Source organism: Drosophila ficusphila, unplaced genomic scaffold, assembly GCF_018152265.1.
Source record: "Drosophila ficusphila isolate 14025-0441.05 unplaced genomic scaffold, ASM1815226v1 contig_414, whole genome shotgun sequence".
In the NCBI taxonomy this organism is placed as follows: Eukaryota; Metazoa; Arthropoda; class Insecta; order Diptera; family Drosophilidae; genus Drosophila; species Drosophila ficusphila.
Genome location: NW_025064328.1, coordinates 22,034,342 through 22,053,826, shown reverse-complemented (window position 1 = coordinate 22,053,826; position 19,485 = coordinate 22,034,342). Strand labels below are relative to the sequence as shown.

The 19,485-nt window shown below is 38.7% G+C and overlaps 1 protein-coding gene across 4 annotated transcripts in view; it reads left to right on the top strand.

The window, feature by feature from the left end:
* Positions 1-19,485, top strand: part of LOC108101621 (inactive dipeptidyl peptidase 10) — a 319,002-nt gene that overhangs the window by 290,878 nt on the left and 8,639 nt on the right. For 3 of the 4 annotated variants that reach the window (XM_043208357.1, XM_043208356.1, XM_043208358.1), the window contains one exon: positions 54-440. In XM_043208357.1, the coding sequence (XP_043064292.1) occupies positions 54-440 (387 nt within the window). Of the gene's footprint in view, positions 1-53; positions 441-19,485 lie in introns of those variants that run through there. The other variant, XM_043208359.1, reaches the window with a different exon arrangement.

Genomic DNA, 19,485 nt, shown 5'->3' with positions numbered 1-19,485 from the left:
AATACAGACAGACAAGTAGTTCATTATTTATTTAATATTATTTTTATCAACAGAATCCAACCACAATGTATCACGTGTGATTTGGGGGAAGATCTCTGGAGTAGTCGTTACTATTATACCAACTGTTCACATTTTGACGCTTTTATAACACCATCATTAGGAATTGCAACAAACTATGGAATTGAGTTCTACATTTTGGAATGCCTAGGTCCAGGACTTCCTGTATCAGGAGTTCATATGCATAAAACTCACAGCTTAGTTAAAATTTTATATGACACGCGGCCATTTTATACAGAAAGATTACTAAAACTGGCCTTACCGACCCAGAGATCTTTTGAAATACCATTACCGCATGGAGGACGAGCTCAAGTTCAATTACTACTTCCTCCTAGCTGGAGGGAAGAATTAAGAGATGCTGCTTTTCCAGTTATTGTTGAAGTGTAAGTATACATTGGTATGATTTTAAACATAATATTCACTTCTGTTTGAGTTTTCACCTACGGAAGACGCCGACTATTAGAAAAAACTCACTATTTTACGGATTAACCATTCTGATTTATTAATCTGGTCAAGTGCGTCTATTCTGGGCCCAGGCGCTAACGATCAGAGATAGATGAATAGTGAAAAATCTTAATCTTATTAAAAATTTTGATTAAATTAAACTGAAACTACAATAATTCGTATTTATTTTTTAAATAATTATTTTCTGACCCCATCTTGATTTCATACATAAAATATTTGCCGTCGGCAACAACAACTTTCGTTTTGCTAAGGGGCCGATAAATCTATTGCCAAAAGTTATCGTCAATGCTGCCGTACTTGTAGTGGAACAAAACAACCACTTAAAAATTCTTATAAAATGAAAACGAAGCTAAAATATTTGTAAAGAAAAGTTAAATAAGCTTTTATAATAAATATGATTAATTTCAGTTGTTTGAACAGTGAGAAACGATGAAAAAATGAACCGTTCCGATAACGAAACGATGACAAAAAGTTTGTGAAAACCGGAGCACCTAAAACGAAAACGTACGTGTTCGCCCAAAAACGAAAACGAAAAAAAAGTAAAAAACCGGAGCCTGCCTGTATACATTTTTTGTTATACCAGGAATGTTTAAAATTATTTTAGTATTCTATTAAATTATATTGGGTTGGCAAGAAAGTCATGTCGTTTTTTTTTTCAATATTTTCAGAGATGATTTATTCATATCAGGACTTATAATTAATCAATTATGTATTGGCCGTTTTGTTCGACCACTAATGACCATCTTTCGGGCAGCTGCATAATTCCGCGCTCGAAGAACTTTTGGTCTTTTCCAGCAAAGAATCGAGACAAGTGGTTTTCGACAGCCTCATCTGAATCAAAGTTTTTACCATTCAAAGAGTTTTGAAGAGAGCGAAACAAATGGTAATCTGAAGGTGCTAAGTCCGGACTATAAGGTGGATGTGGTAGCACTTCCCAATTCAGCTCCGTTAATTTTTGCCGAGTGACCAAAGATGTGTTTGGGCCTAGCGTTGTCATGGTGAAAGACTATACCCTTGCGATTAGCTAGTGCCGGCTCCTTTTCTTTAATCTTTTCCGCCAAATTGGATAGCTGGCGACAGTACACATCTGAATTGATGGTTTCATTCCGTCCCAGCAGCTCAAAGTGCACTACACCCTTCCAATTCCACCAAACAGACAGTATAACTTTCCTCTGATGGATATCGGCCTTTGATGTGGATTGGGATGGCTCATCTTTCTTGCTCCATGATCTTTTTCGTTGGACATTATTGTAAACAACCCACTTTTCGTCGCCAGTAATGATCCGCTTCAAAAAAGGATCGTATTTAATCCGTTGCAGCAGAGAATAGCAGATGTTGATACGCTTAGTTAGGTGAATTTCCTTTAAGTTATGCGGAATCCAAACATCGAGCTTGCTTACGTAGCCAAGTTTCTTCAAATGGTTTTCAACCGTTGAATCCGACACACTGAGCTTCTCTGACATCTCCCGCGTTGAATAACGCCGGTTTTCATCCAGCAAAGCCTGAATTTGTCCGTCAAAAACGGCCGATGGTCGACCAGAGCGTGGGGCGTTTTAACTTCAAAATCTGAGCCTGAATTTGGCAAACCAGCGCTGACATTGGCGATTACTCATGGCATCTTTACCATATACTTCGCACAATTTTTCGCGAGCTTCGACCGCTTTTTTCCTTTTTGGAAGTAAAAAAGCAAAATATGCCGAAAATGCTCACTTTGGTCCTCCATGTTTAATTAGCTATAGCTTCCACAAATGTTATCGAATAATTACCAAATTTTCGTCGATAGTACCTAAGACAATAAGCTTTAAAACGATACTAAAAAGTGTGACCCTGGTGCTCGATTAGTCGTAAATAAATTAGATTAAAAACGATTACTAAAAAAACGACATGACTTTCTTGCCAACCCAATAGATTGACCTAATGATGTAGTGAAATGAAGATCAATAGACCAAGGAGTCAACTATTTTTTTCATTTTGCAATTAAGAACCGATTTGATGTAGAAAAAGGCATTTACTTTTCATTTCGACAAAAAAATTTGCCCGTTTTTGAAAACGAAAAAATCTTGTGAAAGTGAAAACCGGAGCCTGCCTGATAATCTATTACCTTCTGCAAACTACGATGCATCTATTTTACTAAATTTTGGGGACATTCTTGGGAAATATCTTTCCAAAGAACTTTGACCTCAGCAATCGTATTCTCGCGCGTTTTTAATATTTTTTGGACATATTTTATGTTTTTGTGTTTAAGCTCACGCTCACACACTTTTATTTATATTAAGATCGGAACTTTGTAATTACTTTGCACTTGTGACATGGGGCATTGTCCTGTTGCAGGATAAAGTTTGTCCAATGAGTTTGTACCCGGAAGTAAATGTATGGTCATTCAGGATGTGAAAATATTGTCCTTGATTCATTGTGCCATTGATTGCTATTTTTGGAGATCCGTACCGGCAGCGTAGAGCGACGGCATAGATGAGAATGACGCGCTCTCTCAAAAGAAATAGATTAAAGCATTAATGTACAATGCAATTAGAGTTAGTTGACCTGGTAACGCCCGCAGTGCCGGTGCTAATAAAGAGTGGATCAAAGACCGTATTTGGAATTGTTATTTAAGTCGGAAATCAGGCGTTGTTATACTGGCGACGAGGAGAAAAACTGGACTTTAAATATTTACCAAGTATTTTATAAGTACTACCGGCCAAATTAACGGAAAAAAAGAAATAACTGGAAGGAAGAAAAAACTGATGCGTGTCTCGCCGTTATACATATATATGTGGGAGGTGCGAAAAGGAAAAAGGGTGAGAAAAGAAAAGGTGGACAGCACAAGCCGATTAAATTCCGGCGGCTGCACTAAGAGAGTCCGTTCCTAAGAGAACGAGATCAAAATAAGAGCGATAGCAAAGTGTAATTTTCGCATTAAGAGAATCTGTTCCAAATGGAACGAGATTAAGCAGGGTTAGCCGATTAAATTCCGGCTGCTGCATTAAAGGAGTCGGTTCTAAAGGGAATGCGACTATATATAAAAAAAAAAGAGCGAAACATAATTTGAGATGTTCGCATAAAGAGTCTATTAATAAAAAAAAAAAAATAAGAAATTGCTAATGGCCATCTAATTTGAATTATCTTTCAGGTTATACTAAACATGACCGAGTTAAAACAATTCCTGTGTCAGGGAATGGATAAAGCGCTATGGAGAACAGAGTGGGAGGCATGGTTGCGCGCGTTTAATATATATATTGACACGGAGGAGAACACATCCGTATATAAGAAAAGGAACAAGCTTCTCCACCTGGGCGGACCGCAGCTCCAGGCTGTAGTCTACAGCATTCCGGGAGCATTAATTCCTTTTGTCGAGGAGGAGAAAAATGATGTTTTAACACCTCTTATTACCAAACTGAACGAGTATTTTTCACCGCAGCGCAACTCGGCTTTTGAGAGACATTTGTTTCGGTCGATGACCCCAATAGAGGGAGAATGTTTCACAGAGTTTTTGATGAGGCTTCGCCGCCAAACAGTTAAATGTTCATTTGGAGAGACCAAAGAACAGATAGAGGATATCTGCCTAAAAGATAGAATCATCGATGTCTGGGCTTCGTTGGAGCTAAAAAAGAAGCTGTTGGAAAATGAATTCACTTTGGAGGAGGTCATTAAAACATGTAGTCTTGACGAACAAGTTAATAAACAAACGCAGTCGATGATCCCGCAATCGAATGCAAGTAGCGTCAACAAAATAGTTCAGCGCAGCGCGAGTTCCGAATGTGGCAGATGTGGCCAAAAAGGGCACCAAGATAATAGTTTGGACTGCCCAGCCAGGAATGCGAAATGCAGGAAATGCGAAAGGATTGGACATTTTTATCGAAAATGCCGTACAAGGAAAAGGAAGCCATATGACAAATGGGAAGGTCCAAATAGAAAGCGACGACAATATGATCATTCTACAATCAAGTCCATATCTAGTGGTTCTAAAAATTACCCGGATAGTCCAAAAGACGCGGAATTATTCAGAGTGGAATATGGATCATCACGAGAAGAAGAACTTCCATGTAAAATAGGGGGCGATGCAGTCACTATGATAATTGATTCGGGCTCGAAGTACAATCTAATAAGTCAGTCGGAATGGCGGCAATTGTGCGAGAAAAGGGCAGTAATGTTTAACTCGCGCTCGGAATCAGCCAACCAGTTTCGCGCATATGCCTCTGATCATCTACTTAAACTGCTACAAGTTTTTGAAGCGCTGATTTCGGTGCTAAACGATCCCGAACTGATTGCTACTTTTTACGTCATTGAAAATAGTAGACAATCGCTGTTGGGACGTGACACAGCAATCAAACTCAACGTTCTAAAACTGGGTTTAGACGTACATCGAGTTGAAAAGGCCGAGCCTTTCCCCAAATGGCGTGATGTGTCGGTCAAGCTGTCCATTGATAAGTCAATAGTCCCAGTGAAGCAACCAATGAGGCGGGTGCCAACAGCGTTGGAAAGTAAAGTCACCGATAAATTGGAGGAAGCCTTAAATCGAACCAGTATTGGGCCCGAGCGCTTGGATATCGCCAGTTGTGATTGCGTTTTAGGACGACGGAGATATCCGGGTATGTTTGGACATGAGACGCGCAAACAAAGCAATACAACGAGAAAACTACCCGTTGCCAACGTTCGAAACGTTCATGACCAAGCTGAAAGGTGCCAAGTATTTTTCACGACTGGATTTAAAAAGCGCTTACCATCAGCTGGAGCTGACCGAATCCAGCCGAGAAATTACTACCTTCATAACGCACCGCAGTTTATTTCGATATAAGAGGCTGATGTTTGGCGTGAATTCAGCCCCAGAAATATTTCAACGGTTAATGGAGGAAATGTTGGCCCCTGGTCAGAATGCTTTGAATTACATTGATGACGTGATAATATTTGGCAACAATATTGAGGAGCATGACAAATCACTCGCAAAGGTTAAGGAAATATTTCGAGCCAATAACGTAGCACTAAATGAGAAGAAATGCATATTTCGAGTACAGAAATTGAAATTTCTAGGTCACATCCTCTCGGACAAGGGGATCGAAGTTGATCCCGAGAAAGTGAAGGTGATTACAACGTTTAGAGCGCCCAAAAAATAAAGAAGAGGTACGCAGCTTTCTCGGTTTAGTACATTGGGAAATTCGTATCTGATCTGGCGGATAATACAGAGCCTTTGAGGAAATTACTGAAAAGCCATGAAACGTTCTATTGGGGCAGGCCACAGGAAGAAGCATTCCAAAATCTCAAAGCTAAGATTTCCACAGTTCCAATGTTGTCATACTTTAACCTGCAGGATAAAACGTGTTTGATCGCAGATGCCAGCCCAGTGGCCTTGGGAGCAGTGTTAGTGCAATTTGATAAATCGAATACTGCACTCATAATATCGTTTACTAGTAAGAAATTGTCGTCGGTGGAAAAAAGATATTCACAAACAGAAAAAGAAAGCGGGATTACAATTTGATCTGATAACTGACCACAAGCCACTTGAATCAATCTTTAAACCAACTTCGTGACCTCCAGCCAGGATTGAAAGGTGGTTGCTGCGATTACAATCTTACCGATTCCGTGTAGTATACATATAAGGCAGGAAGGGAGAATATTGCCGACTCTCTATCAAGACTTTGCAAAGTAACCGATACAGACCCTTATGACTGGGCTGGTGAGGAACACATATTTCGCGTGGTGTCAACCTCGATTCCTAGATCACTTTCCATATCGAAGGTCACAGAGATGAGCACCCAGGCTGAGGAAATAAAAGACGTGATGACATGCCTTGGTCAGGATTCATGGAACTCAAATATGTCTAGCCCGTACTATCCATTTCGTTTAGAACTCTCGATTGTGGGAAATATTCTATTGCGGGGCACAAGACTAGTAATTCCGCAGAAGTTACGTGAACCAATACTTGAACTCGCTCATGAAGGGCATCCCGGGATAAGCGCTATGAAACGGAGGCTTCGTTCAAAAGTTTGGTGGCCGTGTATGGACAAGGACACAGAACAGTATGTTAAGGAGTGCCGCGATTGCCTTTTGGTATCAATGCCATCAAATCCGGCCGCCATGAAAAGGCATCCGTTCCCTAATGGACCCTGGAGATGCTTAGCGACCGATCTTTTGGGCCCTTTACCAAATGGTGAGAATGTACTCGTACTAATAGACTATTACTCGCGGTATATGAAGTTCAAACTCATCAAGTCGATATCATCGGAAACCATTATTGAGGAAATGGAAGAGATCTTTTCCAGATTGGGGTTCCCGGAAACATTAACGACTGATAATGGGAGACAATTTGTCAGCGTCGAGTTAAAAAATTTTTGTGAAAGCAGCGGCATTCGACTAATGCCAACTCCCCCATATTGGCCCCAGGCTAACGGCGAAGTCGAAAATATGAACAGATATCTGGTGAAACGCCTAAAGATAGCTCATGCCAATAACGACAATTACAAGGAAGAGGTTCAAAAATTTGTATCAATGTATAACGTCACTCCACACGGGACTACGGGCGCACCACCAACAGAGCTAATGTTCAACAGAGTGATAAGGGACAAAATTCCTGGCATACAGGATCTCGTTGGCGAAACGGCTGATTCAGAAGAGAAAGACAGGGACGTCTGAAAGAAAGAGAAAGGGAAAGAGTTAGCAGACAACGCTAGGAAAGCGTGAGAGATCGATATAAAAGTGGGTGACAAAGTTCTCCTAAAAAACGTAGTATTCCCGCATAAGCTGACGCCAACATTCGATACGACCACATATGAAGTAACTAACCGAGAGGGATATGTTGTTTAAATTTCTGGTGGTGGTAAGTCATACACCAGGAATGTAAGCCATTTGAAAAAGATCATCGGCGCAGACTCATCAAAGTCGTCTAATTCGGTGAGCCCCGATGTTGAGATGTCTCCCTCAGCTATTTCGTTAAAGTCGGTTGCCGAAACTCTGACGCCACAGGAAACTCCGGCATCAAAGGACCTCCCTGGCCCGAATGACAACCTGAAGCTCCGTCTGGAGAAAAAAGAAGAGGTGTGGAGATCCGTACCGGCAGCGAAGAGCGACGGCATAGGTGAGAATGACGCGCTCTCTCAAAAGAAATAGATTAAAGCATTAATGTACAATGCAATTAGAGTTAGTTGACCTGGTAACGCCCGCAGTGCCGGTGCTAATAAAGAGTGGATCAAAGACCGTATTTAGAATTGTTATTTAAATCGGAAATCAGGCGTTGTTACACTATTTAATTACCGATACCATTAGCACACACCCAACCCCTAAACATCACAGACCCTTCACCATGTGGTATTCGCTAGAGCATTGTTCTCACATTCAACCGAAGGTTTTGGGGCAATCTGCAAATTATTTTATTTACCCATGGTACTCAAATGTTACACACGCTCACACATTACTATATATATTACTTCGCGCTTTGTCAAAATACTTATATGCACTCTTGTTCGTTTTGCATTGGCATCCAGTAACCTTAATGTCGTGGGCTTGAAGCCCACTTTTTACCAATATTCAACTTTAAATTTTCTAGTCAGCTCTCTCCAGTTCTCTTAATTAGAACTCGAATAGTAATTCGCATACAGCGCAGTGCTTTTTTAGTGCAACGGCCTCTTTTTCGTTTTCCACCCACAAAATTCGTGGCAACTACAGTTTTTATGGTAGAGTATTTTGGTTTAATGGTTGAATTTAATGAATTTAATTGTGTTAAGACGTGCTGTCTTGTATGGATATCGAAATCTTTTGAATTGAACTTGTTGATGATTATAGTGATCTGTTCAACCATCTACTAAACAGGTGCCGAGGCAAAAGATTCCCGTTTTGGCTAAGCTTGGCCGCTACTTTTCGGATAATTGGTTTCATGGCTCTGGACTTTTTAGAAAATTTGTATATGAAAAGACATTTTTTATTTAGAAGCTTAAGAAATTTTTGTTTTATAAAGAGCTAACAAATAAATAAAAGTCAAGGGTCAAAATTTAAATCTAGCCAACATTATTTCAAATTGCTGCCCAGCCGATGGTCTTTGAATCAACATGTGAGCTATCGTTCTTTAAAAGTGGCCAGTTCTTCACTTCACCATTTCCGAGATCGGGTTACACTTTAACGCACCAACAAATCTCTTCTAGAATCTTTTATTAAACACATTTTGTCTTCTATAAACATTATTGGAGTTGTCTCATATGCTTAAAGGCTTATAAACAAAGTTCAAGGTGCTGCGAGGCAAGGACGTTATACACATTTGTATTGACCCTGTGATTTAGCACCTCTTTTTGATCGGTTAAGGGGCACAACTAGTGTGAAGTTTTAAAAAAATCTATTTTTTTATACTTTGGTATAATTACATATTAAAATTTCAAGCCGATGTCTCAAATAGTTTTTGAGGTATAGCAATTTAAAGAGCAGCCGCTCTTATAACAGTGCAAACGATCATTTTATATTTAAACGCGTTTTTCTCGAAACAGCATTTCCCGAATTCGCTGCAGTGATTACTCAAAAACTAATGATCCGATCACTATTAAGGCAGGTTCTCACCTTGTGGCAAAAAAAAAATGGATTTTTTTTTTTTTTTGGCTTATCGTATATGTTCCGAAAATGTTCTCAAAAAAATTTCAGATCCAAATTTGAAATATTACAAAAGTTACAGGCCCTTACACGGAGCATATGTCGAGCACCGGCCATTGGAAGCCAAAACTTTAAGGGGAGGTTCTTTTGGATTTTTTTGAAAAAAATCGATTTTTTTTGTAATAAAATTAAAGTTACATATGTGTAGAATATACGTGCCAAGGAATATTTCGATACGACGCGTATTTCTTGAGCTAGAGCGTGTCAAACATACCCATGTCACGCGCGCTGTGGTACGCTGTGGAACCATGTTGCGCACAGGGCTCGTTCTATTGATCCGATTCCTTCATTCAAAAAATGTTTGAAAGTATATACTTTTTTGTAGGCCTTATACCTTAAATTGGCATAAAAAATTGTTTATTTATAATTTTTAAACGAGATCGAAGTAAAAAAAAGTCCATTTTTTTTTAAACGTCCATGAAATTGGTTTATTTTTACCAAAATTGATTGAAGTTAGGTATAAGGCATAGGAAATTCCATCAATTTTTATAAATTACTAGTTGACCCGACAGACTTCGTCCTGTCAAAAAGATTATGTGGCAGTTTTTGTGCCTACGTATTTAAAAAAAAATCTCCTAAACAGAACTGTCACCCTGTAATAGGGCGTTGTGAATAAAAAATAATTAAATAAAACATATATAAGGATTTAAAAGTAAGTAATCGCTTTATTGTTAATCATGTGAATCATAATTATTATTATTATCATTGTAGTGCTTTGTGGTATACGATGTTTTTTGTTTGATTACCTGGCGCATAGATAAACAAATCTGATGGTTTTCCAACACGGGAACAGGCAACATACAATTGACCATATGAGAAACATGGGTTCTCTAGATTAATACCACAAACACTTAATGATTGCCCCTGGGACTTATTTATAGTCATAGCAAAAGCACTGTAGTCGTTTAAACTCAAATGGCACATTAGTCGGAATCATTGGGATGCGCAGTATGAGAACATCTTCTCCTTTATACTTTCCTTTGAGTATAGTTGCTTCTATCACATTGTTTAGTAATTTTTTTTATCGCTAACCGTGTACCGTTTCAAGGATGCGGTTGGTTGATATTTCGCAACATTATAACCACCGATCCAACCTTTAATTGAAGATTGTTAGGTGGCAAACCTGGCAAATTCAGCGAGTTTAAAAATTCCGGTGGATAGTTGACTACATCATCTTGATTAGTAGCCGAATCAACTGATTTATATATCCTCAGTTCGCCTGTAATTTGTTCTTGAATTTTGAAATTTAATTCATTCACATCTATGTTTTTTGCAGCCAGTATAGCTCGTTCGCTCAACCAATCATGGTTTCTGTAATTTTGAGAAACATCTGGAAACACCTTCTGAATAAGTTCATCTTTTGATCGTATTAACTGACAAAAACTTTGAGGAAAGTTAATGCAGCCAGTCAACATGTCTATAGGAAATTTGCCATTACCAATGTCAATGAGTTGTTTAGAAAATATGTTTCCAGATTGGTAATTTTGCAACTCGACACGCATATTCTTGCTTAAATGAAGTACCTTGACATGTTTCCACAAATTGGAGGACTTTAGACATGCATTGAGTTCATCAGCTGGCGTTGATCGTGGAATCACTGGCAATGTTTGACGAAAGTCTCCTCCTAATAAAATCATTGCACCACCAAATCGGTTATTATTGCTGCGTAGATCTTTTAAGGTTCTGTCTAAAGCCTCCAAAGATTTTTTATGTGCCATCGTGCATTCATCCCAAACAATCAATTTACATTGCTGCAAACCCTTTGCCATTGCAGAGTTATTCGAAACGTTGCAGGTTGGAGTTTCATTGCTTTGCATATTTAATGGCAATTTTAGTGCTGAATGGGCTGTTCGGCCACCTTCAAGCAAAGTTGCTGCGATTCCCGACGAAGCGAGTGCAAGTCCAATTTTATTTTGTGAGCGAATTGTTGCTAATATTAATAAAATCAAAAAAGTTTTTCCTGTACCACCAGGTGCATCTAAGAAGTAAATCCCTCCAGTTTTATCATTTGTTACTTTCATAAGAGTTTCAAATACATACTTCCGTTGTTTATTTAACAGTGGAAGATTTGTTTGTGATATCCGAATTCTTTCTCGTTCAATTCCATCGTCACGTTCTTGTGCACTACGATTAGTTCGGTAATTAGATTGGTTTGTAGCATTTCTGGTTCTTCTACCTAAATTTCTTTGTCTTATAGGAGGCATTATTTTTCACTAATCACTAATTAAACACTCCGCACAAAACACGATATACGAATTTGTTTTGTGTATTCGTTGACAAAAAAAAAAAAGCATGACTACGTTTTAGTTACAAATCATTTGTATGGGAAAAAGAAATGGTCTATTTTTATGGTTTTTCCAGCAATAATTCTAATTCTTTTTTTTACAAACCATCCTTGAACTTCAACGAACATTTTAAAAAAGATTTAGCCAATTTGGTCCAGGCGTTGTTGAGTTATGCGCTTACCAACACATTTTGCGTTCCATTTTTATATATAAGATATACATTTCTAATTTCGGCTCACTACCAGCGGCCCTACACTAGACAAAGCAGAAAAATAGAGGTCTACGAGATCCGCCATTTTGAAGCCGCCATTTTGAATTTCCTGAATATTGAATATTTTTTTAAATCGTTAATAAACAACGAATCAAAAGTTCAAAAGCATAAGTTCGTATGTCATTTTTCCCGCAATCCATTCTCAAAGTTTGCTTAATTTTCGGAAAAATCCAAAAGAACCTCCCCTTAAGCGCGTTTATCTCGGAACCACGTTTTCGGTCCTTACGGAAGTAATTAAAGGCGTTGGGGTTAACCAATCGGCATCAATTTTTTTTTTAAATGTTCCTAATTGTTTCCTTTAACTAATGAACTAGGATTATCCAAAAATATTGGGCGGAAACGCCGATTTTTTGGCATAAATTCTAATTTAAGAGATACTGGGCTCAAATTTTGCATATATGCTTGAACTATTTTTGTCGAATTTCGTATTTTGTTGTTTTTGATATTTGACCACGCCTATGCCCGCCGCCCACATCAACAGTGGGCCATTTGTCCATTTTTACTTACTTTTTCATAAACTAAAGTTTTTAATAAATAGAACTACAACTTTTACTAAATATGCTTCCATTAGTTATTAAATTTAATATTTTTAACATTTTTTTAAATTCCATATATTTTTCTAGCAAAAATTTTTTTTATAATTCTACATCTAAATCAAAATCAAACATATTTTTAAATTCAAAATCGTATTCCATTTTGCCTTCTTCGTCATATGTCGGTGATTCCAAGAGCTCAGTAACTTTTTTCGGTAGAGCTTGTATCCTGAATTTTCTGTGTAATGAGATTCCGGATAGATACGGATCAGAAGAATCCAGAGCTCTGTGGAAAACGTCTGTCAAATTATTTATTCTACTGTTTTTTCTAGCATGAAATAGTCTATCACGCTTATAATGCTTATTACGCGCCTCAGAAGCATTTTCTCATACATATATATAATAATATCCGCGCCGTGAACTAAGAGCTTGTGAACGGTAGCGGTCGTCGGATACCATGGATATTTATTTAGGTGAAAGATAATGGTTTCTTCACAGAATTTCTTAAACTTAATGGCATTACGTTTAAATTCGCAGGAAATGACAATTAAAATTATTTGAAGATTTGTTAATAACGTTTCATCTACATCTAGAATTTATGCTAATAATGGCACATTTGAAAAAGCTCTTCGCGCCGTGTTGCCGTCATTAGAATTTCCAGAGCCGTTTGGACTGGTTTTGTTTATATGTAGTCCCATTTCTGTCCATAATCTCTTCTCAATTATTTTATTTACTCGCCATTTTTGAACACCCACTCGGTATGATATATTCAAAACGAACTCAAATAATCGAATCCATGCGTGTAGAGGACTAACTCCGAACTGCAAGGCATTCGGGTTTGGTTCAAAAACCTTACTGTTAATATCAGTTATTTTAAAAAGTCCTTTGGGCCTGCTCCACAAATCGGACACGATTGGGTTGACCTTGTCCCCGTTAAACTATTCAAAACTTTGGCATCTATAAGCGTCATGCGTAAGTCGTATGAAATTTCTACTTTAAGAGGGGCTTCTTCATATAAAAATGTTTTTAAATTGGCTATTTGTAAATCCAAACTATTTTTTGAGTTTAAAATATGTTTTCGACTTTCCTTAGTGAATTCAATCTTTAATGACCTGCAATACCTGACGGACTGTGGGTTTCGATTTCTCCAGATAATTCGACCCATTTGATCAGTCATTTCAAGAGGAATAATTGTCGTCACAAACAAAGATTGGTCAAGGCTTTTAGGTTCTACTTCATTAAATCGTTGCTTGTAAATACTTTGTCCGGTCGAACCATCAAATCCATAGCTTACGGTTAACTTCAGTTTATTTATATTAGAAAATTGTTCAAAGACCGGGGTTTGAAATAAAATAATTCTTGAATCAGTATGGTCTAACAAGTTCTGCAACGGCACTTCAGCAACTCTGTTTTTCGCTTCCTTGAAAAATATTGCAATTCTTTTTTATATTCATTAATCTAATGTTAATATATAGGAGTTCTCAATAAGGAATGCGAACGCCTCATCTGCTGATAGTAAAATTGGTGTCGAACTCTTCGAATGACATTCATTTGCATTCAATTTTGTCTTTAAAATCCTGGACGTTTCCTTATCTCCGGACTTCTTTGCTGACATGGCAGCTGCATGTATAAGAATGTCTTTTGAATTTTCCTTCGAAAGTTTTGAAGCCAACATTCTTTTCAAACGAGCTCCTCCTTCTTCGAAAGCTAAATGGGGTCTTCCCCTCTGTTTTGTGGCATGATCCTCCTTGGGCAGAAAAGATATTTCTGACGCTAGCCAGCTTTTATTTGCCTCCTTCCATATACCTATTACTTTTAATTAATAGCTATTTAACATGGGCAACAAAATTTTGCAATTGTTTCTTTATGCCATTTAGAGCGTCGGTAGATAAGCAATTTTTGTTTATTTTATCGCATAGCCAATCAAAAGTAGCATCAATACTGCGTCCCCTGCCCAGCCACACATCCAACAAATCGGATCGACGAATGTTGAGTTGTCCTAAAACTATTCAAATATTTTTAATTTGCGCAAGTATGCGCAAAAGGTGTTAACTTTATTTCAATATACATCGAATAACACATACAACCTCATTTGCAGTTCACGTAATACGACGTAATATCATTAGTTCTAGTCCACGAAACACAGGCATTTTGGGGTTAGGTTCCATATAAAACATGTATATATAAATCAACTAAATATAACATAACACAAACACATACATAACTTTAAAACTTTTAACATCTATACTAATATTATAAAGAGGTAAAGTTTGTTTGTTTGTTTGTTTGCAGCGAATAGGCTCCGGAACTACTGGTCCGATTTAAAAAATTCTTTCATCACTAGAAAGCTACATTATCGTAACTCCACGATAGGCCATTAAACAATAGGCTATAATTTATTTTGAAAAAAATTAGGGATCCGTAAGAAAATTGCAATATTGTCCCATATAAAGTGAGTTGCTACGTCATCACACTGACAAACACGCTACCATAGCATTTTAACTCAATTTTTGTGGTTTTCATTTATCATTTCCAAGTGAATTAAGTTTTTTCACATATTATGCAAACCTTAGTGTTCTCTGCTCAGTTAATTTCATGGACAAACGTATATTCACAAAACTTAAGCGAAGAAAGACAAATGAGCACATGGAGATCATTGGCATCATTCAATCGCTTGGCATTCCAATATCGAACTGCAGTGATAATGAAAATTTAGATATTGGACCAATGGCGACTATAGTTTAAAAGAGAAACGGCTGGATTGTGCTGCGCAAGTAGAAAAGTCAAACTGGAAAAGTGTTAAATCACCATCTTTCTATATTTCCATATATAATATTTGAAAAATGTTGCAACATTGACTTTTATGTTGTTGAATTGTGTTGACCAGCGAAGCGGACACAAGACCTCTAGTTCTACATACCTTGATCAGGGGCGGATTAAGACAATTTGCCGCCCTAGGCAGTTTTGATTTTGCCGCCCTAGACTGCAGCCTAATTTTCACCTTTAACAGTCGTAGTAGTGTTAACAGTCGAAATTTGCCGCCCCTAAAAATTTGCCGCCCTAGGCAGCTGCCTATGTTGGCTACACGGTAAATCCGCCACTGACCTTGATGTCTATTTTCCATACTTAAAACCCAAAATATGCGCTGTGTTTTAATAATTATAAATTAACAAACGTTGGCCACGTGAAAGAGAAAAAGTTTGGAACACATAACCTAGAACAATCAGCTGACTTTAAATAGCTTCCAAAAAGCCACGGATGGCAATATTTTAAAAATATTTTTATAATGGGGCAACATTTTTTTAACGGAATAAAAAAAAGGGGGAATTTAACAAAATAATTTTGGACTTTATGCCAAAAAATCGGCGTTTCCGCCCAATGTGCAAAGTATAAAAAAAATAGATTTTTTTAAAACTTCACACTAGTTGTGCCCCTTAACCAATCTAAAAGAGGGGCTAAATCACATAGGCATTTCTGTCTTGAACCTTGGCCATGGCCATCGGCCTCCCGGAACAGGGTCAATACAAATGTGTATAACGTCCTTGCCTCGCAGCACCTTTAACTTTGTTTATAAGCCTTTAAGCATATGAGACAACTCCAATAATGTTTATAGAAGACAAAATGTGTTTAATAAAAGATTCTAGAAGAGATTTGTTGGTGCGTTAAAGTGTAACCCGATCTCGGAAATGGTGAAGTGAAGAACTGGCCACTTTTAAAGAACGATAGCTCACATGTTGATTCGAAGACCATCGGCTGGGCAGCAATTTGAAATAATATTGGCTAGATTTAAATTTTGACCCTTGACTTTTATTTATTTGTTAGCTCTTTATAAAACAAAAATTTCTTAAGCTTGTAAGGATGTCTCTGGCTATGCCGGGGTGAAGCCTCAGCGGTGCCAGGGGTGTCCTTCACAGAAAATTTATAAGAAGTCTATGAAAGGACACTGGAGGTTCGTGGGCGGTGGGTGACGCATGGTACTTGAGGGGGAAGGGCACTGGTGGCGACAGTAAGGATGGTCACTGCCTAGTCGGAGTAGCCGACCCCAATCGCAGCCGACCCAGTGCGTGGTAAAAAATTCCAGGCACACTGGGTGGCAGACGACGGGGCTGGTTCCCACCGAGGCAGTTGCTAGCGTGGTAAAAGTTCCAGGCGCCATAACTACCAGGGCAGGGCGGAAAGGGGGTGACCTGTGCCGATGCTGCCGCCGGGTGCGATCGGCGAGCCTGATCTCTGGATGCGGCGGTCGAGAGGACCCAGTCGCCTCCACCGTAGCCAGTCCCGTGCGTGGTAAAAATTCCAGGCACACGGGATGGCTGACGATGGAGGGCGGAATCGGACACAGAGAGAGAGGGCGGGAGCCCGATCGAAGTAAGGCTGATCGCTGGGAATTGGAGTAGCCCCTGCCGCCGCCGACCCAGCGCGTGGTAAAAATTCCAGGCACGCTGGGGGACGGGCGACAGGGACCCAGATAGCACCCGCCGAGGTAGGTGATGGCGTGGTAAAAATTCCAGGCGCCATACCTACCAGGACAGGGCGGAAAGGGGGAACTGTGCCATGCTCGGATACCTGCGGGGTCACTTGCCACGGAGAGGGAGGGAAAACAATTAACGGTGCCGATGCTGGTATGTGTCTTTATTGTGGTAGATGTCGGGTTATTGTAAGTTTGTATTTGTGTGTTTGTATTATTAGAACGCGTTATAATTGTTCACTCTGTCGCTGCCTGTGTTCCTGGTGATTTTCCACGGGTCCCTCGCGCCATGTCTCTTGCCCGGTTATATTTTCGCAACCTGCTCGCTTTGGAAGTTCGAAGTCAACTCCCCGATCGTTCTTCGATGCCCTCTTTGCCAGCCTCCGTCGAGCTTCGCTGCTCTGCTGCGTCGGCCCTTCGGTCGACGTCGCGTGCCGATCGTCGTTTTGGTGTCACCAGATCGATTAGGAAGGGTGGTCGTTGGGCTATTGGGCGTACAGGGCGATATATGTCGGGGGTGGCAACCTGTTCTAGGGTGGGGTAGGTCGCGAATTTGTGACTTCGTCACAAGCTTCTAAATAAACCAATTATCAGAAAAGTAGCGGCCAAGCTTAGCCCAAACGGGAATCTTTTGCCTCGGCACCTGTTTAGTAGATGGTTGAACAGATCACTATAATCATCAACAAGTTCAATTCAAAAGATTTCGATATCCATACAGACAGCACGTCTAAACACAATTAAATTCATTAAATTCAACCATTAAACCAAAATACTCTACCATAAAAACTGTAGTTGCCACGAATTTTGTGGGTGGAAAACGAAAAAGAGGCCGTTGCACTAAAAAAGCACTGCGCTGTATGCGAATTACTATTCGAGTTCTAATTAAGAGAGCTGGAGAGAGCTGACTAGAAAATTTAAAGTTGAATATTGGCAAAAAGTGGGCTTCAAGCCCACGACATTAAGATTACTGGATGCCAATGCAAAACGAACAAGAGTGCATATAAGTATTTTGACAAAGCGCGAAGTAATATATATAGTAATGTGTAATAATAATGTAATGTAAAATAATTAGCAGATTGCCCCAAAACCTTCGGTTGAATGTGAGAACAATGCTCTAGCGAATACCACATGGTGAAGGGTCTGTGATGTTTAGGGGTTAGGTGTGTGCTAATGGTATCGGTAATTAAATAGCAATCAATGGCACAATGAATCAAGGCCAATATTTTCACATCCTGAATGACCATACATTTACTTCCGGGCACAAACTCATTGGACAAACTTTATCCTGCAACAGGACAATGCTCCATGTCACAAGTGCAAAGTAATTACAAAGTTCCGATCTTAATATATGTAAATAAAAGTGTGAGAGCGTGAGCTTAAACACAAAAACATAAAATATGTCCAATGTAGCTGTGGTCAAAGTTCTTTGGAAAGATATTTCCCAAGAATGTCCGCAAAATTTAGTTAAATAGATGCATCGTAGTTTGCAGAAGGTAATAGATTATCAGGCAGGCTCCCGTTTTCACTTTCACAATACTTTTTCGTTTTCAAAAACGGGCAAGTTTTTTTTGTCGATATGAAAAGTAAATGCCTTTTTCTACATCAAATCGGTTCTTAATTGCAAAAGAAAAAAAAATAGTTGACTCCTTGGTCTATTGATGTTCATTTCACACCATCAGTAGATCACTCTAATTCGTATTTATTTTTTAAATAATTTTTTTCTGATTTCTTTTTCATGATTTCATAAATAAAATATTTACCGTCGGCAACAACAACTTTCGTTTTGCTATGGGGTCGATAAATTTATTGCCAAAAGTTATCGTCAATGCTGCCGCACTTGTAGTGGAACAAAACAACCACTTAAAACTACTTATAAAATGAAATTATGAAATGTCAGACATATTAAAAACACATGTGTTGTATCTAAGATGTGTTGATTTTCTTAAATCAATCAATTTCTGCTTTCTTTTCGCTTCAAAACAGGCAATTGAAAATATAAATGCAAACAAGTCAGCTGTTTGAACAGTGAGAAACGATGAAAAGATGAAACGTTCCAATAACAAAACGATGACAAAAAAATTGTGAAAACCGGAGCACCTAAAACGAAAACGTACATTTTCGCCCAAAAACGAAAACGAAAAAAAAAGTGAAAAACGGAGATTGCCTGTATATCTATATTTGTAATCAATGTTGTGTCATGGTTCAATAATTTAAATAATATAAAATATATAATATAAATATGTATATTATATATATAAGTTTATATATATATTATATATAATATGTATTTGAAGAACTTTAACATTAAAAGAGTATACATAAGTCAAGCGCCCCTCAGCCGTATTTTCCATCGAAACCCAAATTTTTGTTTCTAACTGAGAATGACAACAGTGCAATAAGAAAAACGAAAGAATAGAAGACAATTTTTGAGTCGGGCCGCCGTCGGGTGCAAGCAACGAAATCGTATTATAAGAGTGAGAAAGAGAGGAACACTTAGGAATATCCCTTTCCTTTCCTACACACATGATTGCTTAATTGCCACAAGTCCACAGTGGACAGCCAGAACTGCAGGGGACCCTGCAGTTCCAAAAGTGCCTTGTCGTGGATGACATGGACGACTACCCACTGTTGTCAGTGTCCGAAGCACATCCCTGCAGTTCCAAAATTGCTTTGTCGTCGAAGAAGTGTGCGAAGCCGCACCGACGACAGCGGGGGGTAGCAACCGTAGCCGCAGCGGCGCGAGTTCATAGAGACATTTTATATGGCACCGCCGTTTTCGGGATA